Source organism: Leopardus geoffroyi, chromosome C1, assembly GCF_018350155.1.
Source record: "Leopardus geoffroyi isolate Oge1 chromosome C1, O.geoffroyi_Oge1_pat1.0, whole genome shotgun sequence".
Lineage (NCBI taxonomy): Eukaryota > Metazoa > Chordata > Mammalia > Carnivora > Felidae > Leopardus > Leopardus geoffroyi.
The window spans coordinates 35324708-35341650 of record NC_059328.1 but is presented as its reverse complement, the minus strand read 5'-3'; the positions used below and the strand labels follow the sequence as shown (position 1 = coordinate 35341650).

Here is a 16943-nt window from a genome sequence, read left to right as displayed (position 1 = left end):
AGAAACAAGAAATGAATAAGGCACCACTCCAATCCCAGGGATCTTTGTCTAGGGAGATTCAGATCCTCAGGAAGACAAAGGGTGTAATGAATGAAAAAGGTAGTGATGTGAGAAACAAAGGCAGAAGGAAGTGTAGATAAAATTAAATTTCCTCATAACCTGCAGCTGTTTGACAAATTCTTGAGGCAGGTCAACTCTAACATTCCTCCAGGAACTCCCTACTGTCTTAATGTTAATGCTTTGCTAGAGGGAAAAAAACAACCTTAGCTTGACAAGAGCAAGGCCTCCAGGATCCTGTGTGTCTTCTTTTTTTTAAACTTTTTAATGTTTATTTATTTTTGAGACAGAGAGAGACAGAGCATGAACGGGAGAGGGTGAGAGAGAGAGGGAGATACAGAATCCAAAGCAGGCTCCAGATTCTGAGCTGTCAGCACAGGGCCCGATGCGCGGCTTGAACTCACAGACCATGAGATCATGACCTGAGCCCAAGTGGGAAGCTCAACCAACTGAACCATCCAGGTGCCCCTGAGTCTTCTTTAGCATATGATTAGCATATGAAAATCCTTCTGGAAATTTCCCCTGGCCTTTACTTCCCCCAACCCCTAAGTATATAATCAGTCACTCCTCACAACACCCCCCCCCCACACACACACACACACACATACAGCTCTTCCTGCCCACTGGTCCTGTCCCCATGCTTTAAAATCACCTTTTTGCACTCAACCATTCTTTCTTGGCCATCGGCTCCAGACCCCACCATCACTCCAAAACTGCATCTGTAGCATGGGGAGTCATCAGTAACCAAGAGAATGACTGTGCAGCCAGAGGACTCCTGCCTTCAGAACCAGTGACTTTATGCGAAGGTAGTTGTTGAGAGAAGAGTTGCTAACATTTGGAACCACTAGTAATTCGGAGTGTCCTGAAAGTGAAATAGAGTGTATTTTGTCTGAGCAATGGGGACGTTGGGGGCTTAATAAGGGTAGTACGGCTGATAATCTTAAGTCTGGCTGCAGTGTGGGAAATGGCACGAAGAGGGGCATGGCTGGTGTGGAGGCAGAGAGACTAGCAAGAGCCTGTTGCATTAATTCTTAACATGGTACTGGGTGAACTAAAGTGAAGAGAACTGAACCAACTGGAAAGATCTCATAGGGGAGAAAAAATAATTTTCCTTCTACTCTATGAAGTCTTGGCTGAGACCCTTGTAATAAGAGACAGATTAACAAGAGAAAAACAAGTTTATTAATATGTATACCTCTTGTGTACATGAGAGATACCCAGGGAAAAATGAGTAACTCCCTGAGGTGGTCTAAAATACCTGCTGAAAGACCATCTTCAGTTAAGGATGAAAGAAAAGTGTAGGGAGGACAGTTAGGAGAATGCTACCAGAAAAAACACAGTACATAAGGTAAGGCTTGTTAAGCAGATTTCAGTGGGTGCCTTCTCCACTAAAATCTGGTGAGTTGATCATCCTTCTTTTCCTGGTACAGAGGAGACGCCCTTACTAATGGAGATTCCCTTTTTAATTATAAATTTCCCTTACAAAAGGGTAACTTCTGTTTCCAGAGCTTCCACTTTTTCTCAAAATAATCAGCTTAAAATAATCCTTAGCTCAAAGAGGCGTATTTTGGATTGGCACATTTTACTACCCTTCAGTGTCTTAGGAGGCAGAAGTCACGGGAGGCAGATGTGAGGATGAAGAACAAGGCAAAGCTGAGATGCAGGTTTCTGGCTTAGACACTCACAGAGATGAGAAACACGATGGGGGCAGAACTGGGGAAAGATGAGGCAGCCCAATTTTGGATTGAGTCTGAGGTGTCTGTGGGGCATTTAGAGAGCGCTCTCTAGGAGGTAGCTCTGGAATTAAAGAGGGAGCTGAGCCGAAAAACGTGGGGATTATAAAAGTAAACGCGGCAGGCCTGCGCGGCCAGAGGGCCAGGGTAGAGTCAGGGTAAAGTGTAAGGGAAATCGCCTTTGGGCCCCGCCCAAGCCCACACCCACTCCCCACCCACAGGGCGCAGAGCCGGGCGACAGTCGCCCTTCCAGCGCCCGGCTCGCAGGGCATGCTGGGGGCGGAAGTCGGCTCCGAGCACTAGGCACGTCGGGAGTTGTAGCTTGGGACAGGCCCAGAATTCCTTGCAAACCGCGGCCTTTGGTCACTTAAAGGGCAGGTCCAGAAAGCAGTGATGCTCCCGGGGCAGGGTTCCCCTCCGGCGGCGGCACGGGGCGCCCCGGGCCACATCCCCTCTTCGCAGAGCGTGGCATTTCCACGCCTCTACGATCTGCTCCACCTGCAGGGGAAGGCCGGTCACGGCAGTCCTGCAATACCCCCTCACCCGGCAGACCCTGGGCCGAGCCCCCCACCCCCACCCTCGCGCTTTTCCCCCACGCTGCTGAGCGGATCTGGGCTTGGTTCCCCGCGTCCGCACCGGGATGAGCGGCTCCCGCTGGTTCTGCTCTTCCAGGGCACTCAGCTCCGCCGGGGCCAGCAAAGCCAGTCTCAGCTCCCGCACCACCGGGGCCGCCACCTCGGCCACCGGCCGCTCCAGCACAGCCTGCGAACGCCAGCCCTAAGCCTGGACAGGCAGGAGCACCTGCCCCGTCTCCGGCCTGCCGTGTTCCTGCGCCCCAAGCCTCCTTCCGCACGCCAACCCAGGGTCCCTTTAGTACCCCCGCTCACCGCACCCACGCGTGCCCAGCTCCTGGCCGCCAGAACGAGCTCAGCCTCGTCCACGCGGAGCTTGTCGCTGCGCAACAGGGACAGCAACGCTGGCGCCGACAGCTCCAGGAACCCGCGGGTCCGGAGCGCCTCCTGTGGGTCCACGAATGGGTCAGGGAGGAGCAGAATGAGGTCTGAGGGATTGAGACTATGAAGATGGGGAGCGATACCTGGCTGTGGGCCTCTATGAAGGCTATGCAATGCTCCTGCAGCGGTCCCAGGCCAAAGGTTACAGCAACCTAGGAACAGGATGAAGGCCATCAGGTTGGAGGCTGGAGAGACCATTGGAGTCCAGTCCTCCACACCGAGGACTAACTGCCAGCCTGTCTAGAACACCCACCTGCAAGGCCTCACAAACCAGTTCCACATCCAGCACCTTCACCACAAACTCCAGGCACAGCTGGGAACAGAAATGAAAGCGGGTTGTGCCAAGGTGTCTCCCCCTCCAAGACCCCATCCTCAGAAGCAGTGAGCCACCCAGGCTCCTAAGCAGCCACATGCCCAAGGTGACCTCCCAGACCAAGAGAGGCAAGAAATCACCAGGGTCTGAGATTTGGCAAGCCTGAAGGGACTGGACACTAGCAGCCTACTTTGGGTCCAGCAGTCTACCTTCTAGCACATTCCCCACAAATGAAATTAGATGAAAGCCACGTGAAAATCCACTCTCCTTCTCTGAGGACACTTATCTTGTGTCACTCCTGACTCAAAGACCTTTTTGTTTTAACCAGAAACTTGAATTTCACCCATGACCTCTCCTTCTCACTCTCACATCCAGAAAAGCACTGGGTCATGCCAGTTCCACTTCTCTTAAAGTCATGGGCTGCCACTGCCTCTCATCCCCATCGGACTGTGGAGCCCTTCCCATCTCTCCCAATCACTTTTCCTCACTCCCTTACCTGAAACTTCCAATGAATTTCCATGCCCTCTGAGTAAAAAAAGTCCAAATTTTTTAAGGTCCAGTATGATTTAGCCCCCGGCACTGTCTCCAATCTCATCTGTCTCTCTCCTCTCACACTTAGTCCAGCCACACTAAATGGCTCACTAGCTCCTTTTGTGCCTCTGTGACTAGAATGCCACCTTTTCCACTCCCCCTCTGAGCAAACCTCTACCTATTCTACTTGATCTAACACAAATGTTTCCCCTTCCAAGAAGTCTTCCCTTCCTTTCTCCCCTATGGCAAGACTAGAGAGACCCTCTGTAGAGTCTCAGCACCATATACCCTCATTTATCACACTTCTTATGCCCCTGGGTTAAGAGTTTTCATGTGTCTATCTCTCTTTGAAGAACAAGGATCAAGGCTGATTTATCCTGGCATCTATGGCACCAGCCATAACCCCCGCCATATGCCCCCACAGCACACACAGGGCATGTACATATCCATTGCACATAGGCACACATAATGCCTATTTACACAGAGAGATATCCATACTTCTGTGTTGGAACACGTTCCTCTCCAGGCCAGAGTGTGTGTGAGGCAGGGTGTGATCTGAGCCCATAAGAAGCAAGAGAAATGAGACAAGGGCCTGCCACATAAACCTACCTCTCGCAGTTCCTCCAGCCCATATTCTATAGCCGCGGTCAGCACCTCCAGCACCTGCAAAGTAGAAGGGATGTGGAAGGGAGTGTCTCCTGCCCCTCCCCCTCCCTCTCTCATCCACACCCTTGCCCAACAGGCTCACAGAGTGGCGGTGCAGCCTGACGCTGTTGGTGTACAGGAACTCCAGCACTGCCAGGAAGGCCTCAGCTGGCACAGTGCTTAGCACCACAGGGCTAGGCATGCCAGAGCCCAGCTTCGGACCCAGAAGTCGTTGGAAGAAGTTGCATCTACAGGCCAACAAGCACCGGTGGGCAAACACCTCCTGCCGTTCTTGACCGACCAGAAAGCAAACATCACTGTGGGAAGGGAAGGAGAGAGCCAGGGAAGAAGAGGCCAGAGTCTTGGATATAACTCTAGGCTTTGCCTTTGCCCACTCTGAGCTTTCATTTCCTTATCTGTCATATAAGGGACAGGGCTTAGTCCTTCCAGCCAATGGTCTGGAGTATACACACAGGCCTGGATTCTAGTCCTAGCTTCATCCCATGGTGCCTCAGGCAAGTGACTTATACCTTTGAATTTCAGGTTTCTCATCCATGAAATGGGATAGTAATCCCAAACCCTCAGGTCTTAGAGGAGGTGGCTATGCTTGATCACTGAGGGGACACCAAGGCTGATGCAAGATTGATCTTACATACCCCTCTTCTCCCCAGCCTGACTCTTGAGGTAAGGGAAGCTCTTCTTGGCTCCTCCTCCATAGACTGCAAACTCAGCTTTTTTCAGCCTCCTCCAGGCAGGAGGGGGTGGGGGAGCGGGGGTGCAGAGTGCACTGGCTGCAGATAGACATGGCAGCGACGCACCATCATGAGACCAGACCACATTTTCCATCTTCACAACCACTTCCGGCCCCAGCCTCTGGGCCTCCCAACAGCATAGAGGGTAGGAGGCAGGAAATGAAGCTTGGGCCTCTGGAGCCTCCTAGTCCCAGGTCCAAGGCCAGGGGTTCCCACTACTCAGACCAGACTGTAATCCCCAAAGCAGTAGGGTCATGGGAGTCCTCAACCCTTAGGGAGGCAGTGGGGACAGAAAGCTACATTCTAGTTCTCCTGACCAGCCCTGTCCCCATATTCTATCCCTGGTTTCAGACACCACTAGCATCCTGTGCAGTGAACCCTAGGCAGCACCCTTGAACTGATTCTTGCCGGAAACTCTGGCTCAATCCCTTGAGTTTTGTTCCTCTTGTGAATCCCCAGTTCCCAGAACAGGGTCATCTGCTCCTCTGCCTCCCAGGGAGGGACTCAAGTCACATCCCATCTCTCAAGATCCAGGGGGCAAAGGGCTCCTCTCTGCCATGAACCCAAATCCACAAAAGAAGGCCTTTGCCCAAAGTCATACCAGTTGCTCCAGACTCCAGCCCCCACTGCCTCCCCCTCTTCTCCCCCCGCCCCCACTTCTGGCTCTCAAGACATCATGGACACTGAGTGATGTAACCTGTAGCCATTCTCCACACTTGACTTCCCCAGACTGAGTTCACCAGGGAGGAGGGTCATCTCCACCTCTTCTGTACCCAAGGCTTCCTCAGAGTCATGGGACCTAGCAGAGCCAGCTAAGGAAATCCCACAGACAGGGCCCACCCCCTCACCTGTATTGGGGATTGTTGAGAAGGCTTCGGAGTGCTGTGGAAAAGGGTGCAGCCTCCCCGTGCACAACCAGTCCTGGGGTCTCCATGGGTGGGGTGGGGCAGGGGAGCAAGAGGACAGAATAGCCTAGGAGACCTGTTGTCTGTTGGTCTGTGGGAGGTGATAGGTGGGCAGGAGCAGGAGGCCTGGCTAGGCCTGGGAGCCGGTAAGAAGGCTAGAAAGGCCTGAGAGGGAGGGGCAGGAGCTTGGGAAGCCTGTTTGCTGAGAAGCTGAAGTTTAGGGATGGGGCAGGAGAGGCCCAGGTTCCTTAAGAAGGCATTAGAGCCTAATGGAAGAGGCCAGAGGCTGGGCTTGGGGATGGAGAGTCAGGGAAGGGGCCAAGACGGGCTGAGGGTGGAGCAGACTGGACTGGGGAGGAGAGGCTGGCAGAGCATGAGGCCCCAGCTGGGAGCCTGCCCAGGCAGCAGTGGGTGGGAAGCCTGTGGGTTTCCACGGAAACTGGAGCTCAGCTTGAGAGGCCCCACCCATCTTCCACAGGCCCAGGGAAAACTTCAGCCCTCAGAGGGGCAGGAAGCTTAGTAGAGGGTCTTAGCACCCAGGCCCCTGCCTGCCTTGGATTCAGAGTTCAAACTCCCTGACCCTCCTACTCCTTCCCTCACATGCGCACAGGGTCAGGATCAGGTTAGCCAGGCCTGGGAAAGCCCCCTCAATAGGGAAATTCCTCACCCTCATGGAGCTTTCAGGGCCCAGACTGGCTTGTCTGGGAGGGGGCAGTCCTGTCCCTCCCAGAAGGAGGTCAGGTGAGGAGGTGTCAGCTCTGACAGAGGCGTCATGGCCTCTGGCATCCCTAAAATGCAACCACAGTTAGGGGGTTGGCACTCTAGGCACTAGGGCACAGCAGAGGTGTGGCCAGCTGGAGACAAGCTCCAGAGCACTTGGGTCAGCAGGGGTCAGGAGGCTGGACTCTGGTTCACTGCCAAGTCTAGTCACCACTGTTGCATCAGGTCGGCTCCCACCAGCAGGGCTAATGGGTCTCCCCTCCCCCTGCACACAGCCCTGAGCTGAGGAAGTCATCCAAACCCCACCCCAGCTCTGCATAGAGAGCGGAAATGTTTGTCCTTGTTGAGGCTAATGGGGAGAGGATAGAGCCATGACGTTCTTCTTCCTGTGGGGGAAGATCCTGATTCCTGAACAGCCACCCCTACAGCCTCAAGGTCTCCCCATATACCAGGCCTCTGCAACTTGCTCACAGCTTCAGAGCCAGCCTTCTGAAGGGGAGAAATGGACAGTGGCTCAAGAGCCCTGGTGTAGGGGAATACCTTTCTGACCAGAGCCCCTCTCTACATCTGCCCCCTCAGTACAGGGGTTCTAGGCCCCTGTTATCTCCTCTTGCCTGATGACTCAGGCACCCCGCACACAGCATGTACTGTGTAGTAACACTTCCAAGTTAAGCCAGAGCCAGGACTGGAAGGAGGAAACCAAAAAACAGGAGTGCCTTCCCAGTAACCCAGGGCAACTCCACAACACAAGGGGCCATTACCTTCCCGTCTGCCAGTCAGGCCAGCTGGGTGAGGAAGGGCTGTGGAGCTAGGAGAGAGTTTGGAGGCCAAAGGCTGCAGGTGACTCAGTTTCCTGTGGGAGTTTCGGGAGAAGAAGGCATTCATCCCAGAACTAATTCTGGAGGTAGGGCCAGAGGCCAACTGGAGAGGGTGGAAGGAGCTTCCTGAGTCACCTGCCTCCATCCAGCCTGAACCAATTGTAGGAGAGATCTTTGTGCCAGCCACCCTAGAAGCAGGTAGGGGTCGAAGGTGTCTGGATTCTAGACACAGGGCTAGAAGGATCTGTGGGGTTGAAGGAGTTGGTCTGTCTGTGTCTCCCTCTGGATAGGGGTTTGAGGCACCACTATCTAGGCTGAGGAAAACAAAGGGCAGGTTCATCTCCCTTCTGCTGGAGAAGTCAGGTGGAAGAGAGAAAAGGAGGTGTATTATTTAGAGCTCACTTAGCTAACCTCCATAGTGCCCAGGGGAAAGTGGAGCTCAAGGGGACAGGGGCAACCCCAAGATGATAGTCTGAGCAGCATCGCTTATGTCCCTAACAGCCCTTAATCCTCTAAGCACCTAGGAATCCACGAAGCTGGGGACAATTTGATTCACCTGTCCCAAAAACACAGGTAAGAAGGGGTTAGGGGGTAAAAACCCTTATCACGGAGTGAAAGACTGGATGTGGTACAGACGGCCAGTTTAGGCCATCCCGTCTATGTGTGGGTCTTCCAGCCGGCAGGTCCATGGCTGGCAGGTCTGTGCCCCCAGGACGCCAGGAGGAGGATACTACCAAAGACCCCGGGCTGAAACTATCACCGGTGAGGCCTCCAGGCCACCTGCCCAGTATTGAAGAGGCCCGACTAGCAAGTCTGGGCCCGGCCTCCCGCCGTGGCTCTGTGCTGGGCCCAGCCGCGTCCTTCTCACGCCGCAACTCGCTGGCCGGACCAGGCGTGGGTCCTGGGGGTCGGCGACCATCTCTGGGCCCAGTTCCTCTTTTGGGCTCAAGGGTTAGCTTCTCTGGGTTGCCCCTAGCGCCCGTGCGTCAGGTGGCACCCTCCTACCGCACAGAGCCAGCGCCAGGGGAGCGCTGGGAAGCCTCGCGCTTACAGTGCGCCCTGGAGGCAGCGCTGGCGGAGAGGCTGCACAATGCGTGCTACTCGGGTACGGAGGCCGGGCCTCTGGCTCAGGAGCTGTGCGAGTTGGTACGCGTGCGCCTGCGTGAGATCAGTCCCCCGCGCTACAAGCTAGTGTGCAGCGTGGTGCTGGGGCAGCGCGCCGGCCAGGGCGTGCACGTGGTCAGCCGCGCACTCTGGAACACCGAATGCGATGGTCTGGCCTCCGCCGCCTTCACCAACGCCTCGCTCTTCGCCGTGGCCGTGGTCCATGGGCTCTACTACGAGTGAAGAGGCCTCCAAGTTATGCAAAAACGGTTTATTATCCCAGGAGGAGGCCCTCCCTGGGGCTCAATCCCAATAAATAAATGTCTGTCAATAAATAAAAGTGGTCCATAAATAACGTCCCCTAGCTGGGGACTAAGGCTCAGGCTTTTCTTGGAGAAGGGGTAGGAGGCTGCCAAGACAGGCAGACTCCAACCGCAATAAAGCTGGTCCCTGATTCCCTGGGGGATTCGGCCCACAGCCCCCAGTGAGGCACCGAAGGGACAGGGAGGCCCACAAAGGCAAAGGCCAGAGCCTTACAGGCACAGGCCTCAGCCCTGAGGCTTTAGGTCAAGGCCTGCTCTGCAGGTTGGGGCCTAGGCTGGGCAGCGGTCCCGGAGCAGACGCAGAGCATAGCGGAGCCGCTGCCGCAGGTCCGGAGAACAGCCCAGCTGCCGAAGGTGGGAAGCGAGGTAAGTGCAAGCACTGCGATTGCGGGCCACAAAAGTCACAAGCAGGGGCTCCCAGCCACTGAGGATCAGTTTGGTGTGGTCTCCATAGAAGTTCACCTATGCACAGAAGGGTAGCACTGATCAGGGCCTAGGCCCCAGGTCCGGTTTCTTTCCCCAGCATAGTGGGCCTCCTAGACCTTGCCCCCAACTCCAGGAGGGGTTCTTACCTGGACAGTACCATCACTAAACAGCATGAGTAGGGCCTGATCAGTCTTGACCCACTGCAGCAAGAGTGGGGGGACAGGCATCTCCACCTCTTCCACACTGGGCAGATCACCACCCTGGGAGCAGGAGCAGGTTATTTGTCTGACACTAGTCAGGCCCCTCCCCATTAATGTCTCCCTTAGAGGTCCAGCCTCTAGCTCTTAGTCCCCCAGCCACTCCTGCCAAGGGGAATAGGAAGGGATCAGGTTGTGTTAGTCCTCAATGTGCCCCACTCCAGTCCACACACCTTCATGAGACGCTGCTCCATGTAGGAGGCAAAATATCGTAGGACACCAAGCTGAGGCTGCAGGGCCCGAGGCACAGCACCCACAGAGAAAGAGAAGTGTTTTGTGCTGGTAGGGTTGTAGTGCACAGTCCTAGAGGAGAGGAGACAAGAGGTCAGAGAGAACCCCGCACTGATGCCCCTCCCCGAGAGACCCCAGGACACCCAAGTGCAGAAGCACACAGCTGCTGGGCACAATGGCCTGGATACAAGACACTCCATAACAGCACTTACTTTCTGTTGGCTGAAAGGGCCATATGTGTGCCATTGTTGAAAAGCACAGCCACACGGCGGCTGGACAGTTGATACCCAAAGCCAAATTTGTTGGAGTAGTCAACCCACTTGCTGACCCATACCAGAGGCTCTGGCTGTGCAAGGGGAGCTGGGTTCTGTTCCGCTGTCATGGAAGAGGAAGGAGTGAGGATCTGTTCCCAACATGGCAGCCAAAGAACTCCCACCACCATTCACCCATACCATACCCCAATCTCACCTGGGGGCATGAAGGCCAGGCAGTTTCTCAGAGCACAGAGGGCTGACTCCACCACTGTGGCCACAGTCAGACCTTCTTCAAACCCTAAAGGAAACAGGGCACTGAGAATTAGGCATTAGTTCCCCAGGACACAGGCCATGACCACTGACCTCTGACCACTCCTTCCCTCTGGTCCCTGGTCTCAGCCCCAGAAACTTCTAACACTTCTCATCCTCCTGGCTCCTCACCATCTCCACTGCTTGCCAGTGTCCCACGGGGTGAGCTGTCCTCAGGTGCCGTCTCTACCAAGCTGAGGGGTGCTGGACCAGAAGCTGCTGGAGCCTGGATGGTTGGGTAGGAGAAGGAAGTGAGATAGGCCTCAAAATCCAAATCCTTGAGAGTCCATGGCCCAGCCTTGCCCTGGCAGCCAGGGCACCCCAGGTCAGCCCTGCCTGGCTAATGAGACACAGCCAATTAGGCTACCATGAGGCTAGATGCTTCACTAGCTTCTTTTATCCCAGGCTTCCTGCAGCTGCTAGGGTGAGAGTGAGTCAGGAAACACTACCCACGTGAGTACCTCACCTCAGGCCTGGCATCTTGATGGCCAATGGACGTCCGAGTGAGGCCATTCACCAAACAGGAGACCTCGTCCCGCTCCTCAGGATGGTTCTTACCTGGGTGGGGGAAGATATAGCCCTCAGTATCCTGCCCACCCCGCAGGCTTCCTGTAGGGATGATACAAATGGGCACATGCTCTCTCCAGGGGTTCAAAGGCACTCACACTCATGCCCCCACAATATATGTAACAAGCCCCCCTGCCACTTTATACCCTCAAACCCACTGACATCGCAGACTCACTCTTCTTCTTCCTGCCAAAGAGGCTCTTGGTAACTTTGACAAACAGAATCCTAGCTGGGTTAAGCGGTATCAGGTCTGGGACTGTCACACAGCTGCTGACAGGGAGCCGGTCGGGGGTGTAGCCCTGAGGAGGGAAGTCATGTGAGCAGAGAAGGGAGGTCCTAGGGGCCCTGTCACCTACGCCCCATTGAATCCCCTGGGAATATGCAGACTGGACTTCGGGGAGCCACAGACCTTGGTAAAGAAGTCATGGCGCAGGATCTGGTCAATTGAGGGGCGGTCTTGGGGCGAGGCTCGAAGGATGGCAGCCAGGAGCTGCCGGGCAGGCAGTGAAAGGCTGGCAGGCAGTGTGTAGTGAACCTGTTTGATGCAGCGATAGGTCTCCTTCAAGTCAACTGTCTCAAAGGGGGGACTCCCACACAGCAGTGTGTACCTGTGAGGTAGAGATAAGGGAGGGTCAGGAGTAAAGTGGAAGGTACACCCCATGCGTGCACCCACCAGCGTGTAGACGACCCTGGGACTCACATAACACAGCCCAGGGACCACACGTCTGCCTCGGGGCCATGGCCCTGTCTTTGCAGCACTTCTGGAGCCACATAATTGGGGGTGCCACAGATGGTTCTGAAAAGGAGTAGGAAGAGAGGAGAAGCTTCAGACCCAGCCTGGCTAGCCACCCCCCACCCTCATCCCTGCCCCCACTGTGAGTCCAGACAAAGCAGCTGCCTGTCACCAAAGGCCAGAGAACTCCTGCTTGTCCTGGGACAATGGATGCTGGAGATGGCAGCTGAATCCCCGCCCACCCGCCTGGCCCAGCTGCTCAGCTGCTCTGCAGGATGATGGGGGGCGGTGGGGGGGGGGGGGGGGGAAGGCCCTGACCCCCAACCCAGCTCCCTCCTCCAAGGCCAGCAGAGTCCATCACTGATCCTTTCCTCCTTCCCCCACTCCCGTCTGTCAGACACCCACACAGGCTGTCACCTCCTATGGTCTGTGCCACACACACACCAACACCAGCTGTCATATTGCCCCAAAACACTCCTCTGTCACACATGCTATCTGTTGTCACTCACACCCAGTCATCATGGCCACAGCAGGGTCTTCTTACACAGGATGTCATGTCCTGCTATTCCCACACTCGGTCTGTCTCACACACACATTGCTTATGTCACCTTCCCCCAGCCACACACAGGATCAAACATCTCCAAGAATCCTTACATCCCCGTCTGTCTCAGGGATTCAAACACCAACAGGACCCTCAGCCTTTCCACCAGTCGTGGCTGCCACCTCCACCTTCCCCCACACACAAACAACCGTCATCCCTCCCCATCTATCACACACACACATCAGTCAGTCATCATGCCTCCCACATACAAACTCACTGTCTGTCACGCACGTCATCTGTATCACACAGACTGTGGCCACCCCTCTCCTCAAACACTCACTTCTTCCTATGTTCCGGGGGTTCCAACCGGGTTGCCAGCCCAAAGTCCCCCATCTTCAGTTCCATGTTCTCAGTGATAAAAAAATTTCCTGAACAGGGGGAAAGAGGCGTGTCAGACTCCTTTCTCTCTGTGTCCTCAAACCCCAATCCTGCTGGCCCAGGATTCTCACCCAGCTTGAGGTCTCGATGCAGGATGCCCCGCTGGTGCAAGTACTTGAGTCCGGAAAGGATCTGGCGCAGGTAGTAGCGCACCTCTGGCTCCAACAGGGTGTGCCGGGCCTTCCAGATGTGGGCCAGGGACTGCAGAGAGCCACTGCTTCAGCCCCTGGCCCGCCCTCTTTGACCCTCCCTCCATCTGTGCTCCCTGAAGGAAGAGACAGGGCTCCAGCTTTGGGGCTCAAGGCCCCTTTCTCTCTCCCACTCCCATTGTCATCGCTCACCTTTCGGCTGCAGAGCTCCAGGAAAATGTATATGTTGTCAGCATCCTCAAAGTGGTGTGAGAAACGCACGATGTGGCGGTGCTGCAGGCCGCGGTGCAGCTCAATCTCGTTTAGGATCTGCAATGGGGGCGCGGGGTGGTCATCCTTCAAGGGCTCCCTCACTACTGTCCCCACCCCACCCCTGATCCGCTGGGCCTGGGGCCCACCTTCTCGCGTTGATGCGGCTTGGTGATGCGGCTCTGTGAGATGACTTTGACAGCGTAGGCGTCGCCGGTCTCCGTGTCAGTGGCCTCGTAGCAGCGGGCAAAGCCCCCCTGTTGGGAAGGGGGCATCAGGCAGAGCGCTCCAGGAGAGCCAAGTCTGGCCCGCAGACGTCCCCGCACTGAGGGCAAGCGTCCCCGCGCCGAGGACAAGCGTCCCCGCGTCCCCGCGCTGAGGACAAGCGCCCCCGCCCCAGCAGGAGCCGTCCAGAAGGTCGGCAAGACCCCCCGCCCCTCGCTAGCACTCCACCCCACCAGTTCACCTTGCCCAACAGGCGGCCTTTGAAGTAGGTGCGGCCGCTGCGCGGGTCGGTGATGAGGCGCCCTGAGTCCGGCGCCGGTGGTCCGGCCAGCATCTCCAGATCAGGTCCCGGCGAGGCATTCTCAGGCGGCCCGGGCCCGGCAGGGGGCGCGGGCGGGGCGGCAGCACGCGGGAAGGGACGCGGGGATAGGAAGCCGGCGGCGGGCTCCATGCAGGCGGTGCGTCGCAGCGCGGGCCCGGCTTGTTTCTGTTCCGCCAGGCCCGGGCCGCGCGTGGCACTGCCTGGATTTGCTACGCTGCGCTCGCGCCCGAGGGAGCCCGGCGTTTTTATCAATGAACGCCTGTCTCCTCCCCGGAGTTTCGTCATTAAGAGCCCGCCCCCTTCCAGGCGACGAGTCACTCAGAAGGCACGCCCCTCCTCAGGTCTTACGTCACCAAGAAGCTCGTCCTCCCACCCAACGCAAGTTCAGACCCAGCCTCCTACCCAAGCCTTAAAGAGGCAACTCTGCCGGTAGGCACCAAGCATGTAGGGAGCAGCCGTTTCTCCGTACCCCTAGCCCCACGCCCTGGTGACCGAGAGTCCCTTTAATGGAGGTCTCTTTCTTTCCCCATCCTTCGGGGCTTATGCTGAAGTCCGAAGGGGGCTGGGTATCCGGAGTCTCCGCCAGGCAACTAGATGGACAAGCAATCCTGGCGGGAAGGGAGAGGCAGGCGCGGCGCTCGCTTTCGCCAGCGGGAGTCACCAAAACTTCCCTTTAAGGGCGCGAGCCCTTCCGCTGGTCCCTTGCCCTCGGCCAGAGCCCGCGGGTGCAGCCCGGTGCCACCCCCTTTAGGGCTTGGGAAGAATTGCACACTCCGGAGCTTGGCTTGGGACGGGGAGGGGTGGGTAGGAGACTGCCACGCCAAGTTTTGTGGTCAGAGACCAGCATCCAAGGTTTTTATTATGTGCCAGGCGGCATCTTCTACAACCCTCTTCCACATTCTTTTTTTTTTTTTTTTTTTTAATGTTTAGTTTTGAGAAAGAGAGGGCGCCCGCGCACAAGCTGGGAGGGGCAGAGAGAGAGGGGGACAGAGGATACAATGCGGGCTCTGCGCTGACAGTAGAGAGCCCAATGTGGGGCTCGAACTCATGAACTGTGAGATCATGACCTGAGCCGAAGTCCCACGCTAACCGACTGAGCCAACCAGGCTACCCTCTCTTACACATTCTTGAGGAACAGGTCTCCAGTTCTGGTAGGGTCCCCTATTACCCTTCCCTGAAAACTCCCACTGCCTGGAGTCAGCAGCCAGAGGCCAGAAAGTGAAGAATGAGAATTGGATTTTCTCAAATCTAGCTATGGAAAATTGGGCAGATGGTTCTGGAGCCAACTGGACTGCTGGACCCCTAGTTCATGCCTGCCCTTTCCAGGGCCAGAGACAGAGAGAGGTGGGGTCTTAACCCCTCTTGAGTGTTTGTTCCAGTTTCACAGGCTTCCCCTGGCCTTTCCCTCTCATTTCTCTGCCCTCACTCTGTACTATTCAGTCAATTATTAAGCCATTCAATCCTCAAAGATTTATTGAGAGCAACTGCTAAGTGCCAAGCACTGGATGAATAAGACTGGTCAAGGTTGCAGCCCTCATTTAGTTTACATTCTGCTTGATGGAAACAGACAATTGGCAAGTATGCCAACAAGGTAATCGCAGGCTTTGAAAAGTTATGAAGGAGGTAAACAGAAAAGTAATCAAAGAGCTTGCTTTAGAAAGAGTGGCCAGGAAAGTCAATAAATACTTATTGAGTACCCAGTTCCTGTCAGTTTTATCTCCCCAAAGATAAAAATCTCTGAAAAGTACCCACTTCCCATGTTCCCCTCACAGCCTAATCTGAGTTGCAGTCTCTGGTTCGGATTATTGCCACAGCATCTTGCTGGTCTCCTTACCCTTAGTGTCATCTCCATTTCATCCTCCTTCCATGTCACCAGCCCACCCAATCCTTCATCAGGCCCACAAAGTCCTACTTCTCTACCCTTGCCCTTCATGGCCACTGATGGAAGAAACCAAACATCCTGAAATGTGGAGAATTTCTAGTTACTCTCAGGGGGAGTGAGGGGTGAGGGGTGGGCCTTAAGTACCATACTCAGGAGTTTGACTTTTATCCTACAAGTTGACAATTTTCCAGTGGGGAGATGGTAGCAGTGGGCCAGAAAGGACAGATCTGTGGGGAAAATGGAGCTGAAGCATGTGTAGTTTGAAAAGGCATATTTGATTTTGCAATTTTATATTTCGAAAATAAAGTAAAATGTCTTTGTATTAGTTTGGTAGGGTTGCCATAAAAAAATACTACACACTAGGTGGCTTAAGCAATAGAAATTTATTTTCTCATAATTCTGGAGGCTGGAGGTCCAAGTTCAAGGTATTGACAGGTTGATTCTGTTAAAAAGAAAACCACAGACCTCGAATGGTGTTACTTGGGCCAGGCAAAGTCGCTAAGCCAGAGCTTAATACCTAACCTAATTGCAGTTTCAATCTCCCCCAGAAATATAAATTTTAACCTGTCAGGAATTTTCTGATAGGTGCCAATAAATCTTGCATAGGACCCTCTCCATCTCCCAAAGAAAGACGAGGTGATCTGCATGATAAGACCCCCTGCTCCTCCTCCTAAGAGAAAGTGACCTTGCAAGAAACAATTCTTTATTTTCTTTTGCTTCTTTCTTGCCCCACACTGCTTCCTATAACAACTTTCCATTTTGTACAACTCCTCAGAGACCCCTCAGCTTCCTAGATGGGATGCTGCCTGATTCATGTTTTGTTTAATAAAGCCAATTAGATCTTCAAATTTACTTAGTTGAATTTTAAAATTTTTATTATTTTAAAAAATTTTTATTTTGAGAGAGAGCAAGAGCACACGGTGGGGGTTGGGGGGGGCAGAGAGAGAGGTAGAGAGAATCCCAAGCAGACTCTGTGCTGTTAGTGCAGAGCCCAATGTAGGGCTTGATCCCAGGAATTGTGAAATCGTAACCTGAGCTGAAATAAGAGTTGTTCACTTAACCGACTGAGCCACGTAGGTGCCCCAGTTGAATTTTGTTTAACAATTTCTTCTGAGGACTCTCTCTTAATTTGTAGGTGATAGTCTTCTCCCTCTGACTTAATAGCCTTTGTTCTTCTTCTTCTTCTTTTTTTTTTTAGTGGGTTCCATGCCAAGTTGGAGCTTGAACTTACAACCCTGAGATCAAGAGTCACATGCTCTACTGACTGAACCAGCCAGGCACCCCAGTCTTTTTTTTTTTTTTTTAACTTAAGTATAATTGACATACATGTTATATTAGTTTCAGGTATCCAACATATGGATTTGCCAATTCTACACATTACTCAGTGCTCACCACCATAACTGTAGTCACCATGTGTCACCATACAACATTTTTGTAATATTAACT

At 54.4% G+C, this 16943-nt stretch overlaps 3 protein-coding genes across 7 annotated transcripts; 1 reads left to right on the top strand and 2 right to left on the bottom strand.

The window, feature by feature from the left end:
* Positions 1 to 1216: 1216 nt before the first annotated feature.
* Positions 1217 to 6399, bottom strand: BTBD19 (BTB domain containing 19). 4 transcript variants are annotated; one of them, XM_045477091.1, is made up of 8 exons: positions 5893 to 6399; positions 4396 to 4609; positions 4257 to 4310; positions 3057 to 3116; positions 2887 to 2955; positions 2678 to 2809; positions 2427 to 2552; positions 1217 to 2288 (listed from the first exon to the last, which is right to left on the bottom strand). In XM_045477091.1, the coding sequence occupies exons 1-8, from the start codon at positions 5976 to 5978 to the stop codon at positions 2154 to 2156; spliced, it is 876 nt and encodes a 291-aa protein (XP_045333047.1). In that variant the 5' UTR covers positions 5979 to 6399; the 3' UTR covers positions 1217 to 2153. The 4 variants fall into 4 exon arrangements, with proteins under 4 accessions (XP_045333047.1, XP_045333048.1, XP_045333049.1 ...); XM_045477092.1 differs by having other exon boundaries at positions 2683 to 2809; XM_045477093.1 differs by lacking the exon at positions 5893 to 6399 and adding an exon at positions 4823 to 4938.
* Positions 6400 to 7568: 1169 nt separating this feature from the next.
* DYNLT4 (dynein light chain Tctex-type 4) lies at positions 7569 to 8834 on the top strand. Of its 2 annotated transcripts, none has more exons than XM_045477096.1 (3): positions 7569 to 7685; positions 8005 to 8060; positions 8164 to 8834. In XM_045477096.1, the coding sequence occupies exon 3, from the start codon at positions 8175 to 8177 to the stop codon at positions 8832 to 8834; it is 660 nt and encodes a 219-aa protein (XP_045333052.1). In that variant the 5' UTR covers positions 7569 to 7685; positions 8005 to 8060; positions 8164 to 8174. The 2 variants fall into 2 exon arrangements, with proteins under 2 accessions (XP_045333052.1, XP_045333051.1); XM_045477095.1 differs by having other exon boundaries at positions 7575 to 7685; positions 7989 to 8060.
* Positions 8835 to 8847: 13 nt separating this feature from the next.
* Positions 8848 to 13926, bottom strand: PLK3 (polo like kinase 3). The gene is made up of 15 exons (XM_045477090.1): positions 13535 to 13926; positions 13218 to 13325; positions 13012 to 13128; positions 12742 to 12871; positions 12573 to 12660; positions 11659 to 11754; positions 11368 to 11566; positions 11134 to 11257; positions 10858 to 10949; positions 10524 to 10617; positions 10297 to 10380; positions 10041 to 10203; positions 9771 to 9900; positions 9487 to 9600; positions 8848 to 9376 (listed from the first exon to the last, which is right to left on the bottom strand). Exons 1-15 carry the CDS (start codon positions 13898 to 13900, stop codon positions 9185 to 9187), a joined length of 2097 nt encoding a protein of 698 aa, XP_045333046.1. The 5' UTR covers positions 13901 to 13926; the 3' UTR covers positions 8848 to 9184.
* Positions 13927 to 16943: the final 3017 nt, after the last annotated feature.

Bases quoted from the DNA above. Each gene is read 5' to 3' on its own strand.
- BTBD19 (XM_045477091.1), bottom strand. From the start codon at position 5,978: ATGGAGACCCCAGGACTGGTTGTGCACGGGGAGGCTGCACCCTTTTCC. The intron at 2,956-3,056 runs GTGGGTGTTCTA...TCCTGTTCCTAG, and splicing joins TGGTTTGTGAGGCCTTGCAG to GTTGCTGTAACCTTTGGCCT. The intron at 2,553-2,677 runs GTGAGCGGGGGT...TGGCGTTCGCAG, and splicing joins GCTGGGCACGCGTGGGTGCG to GCTGTGCTGGAGCGGCCGGT.
- DYNLT4 (XM_045477096.1), top strand. From the start codon at position 8,175: ATGGCTGGCAGGTCTGTGCCCCCAGGACGCCAGGAGGAGGATACTACC.
- PLK3 (XM_045477090.1), bottom strand. From the start codon at position 13,900: ATGACGAAACTCCGGGGAGGAGACAGGCGTTCATTGATAAAAACGCCG. The intron at 13,326-13,534 runs GTGAACTGGTGG...CCTTCCCAACAG, and splicing joins AAGGCCGCCTGTTGGGCAAG to GGGGGCTTTGCCCGCTGCTA. The intron at 12,661-12,741 runs GTGAGAATCCTG...CCCCCTGTTCAG, and splicing joins GCATCGAGACCTCAAGCTGG to GAAATTTTTTTATCACTGAG.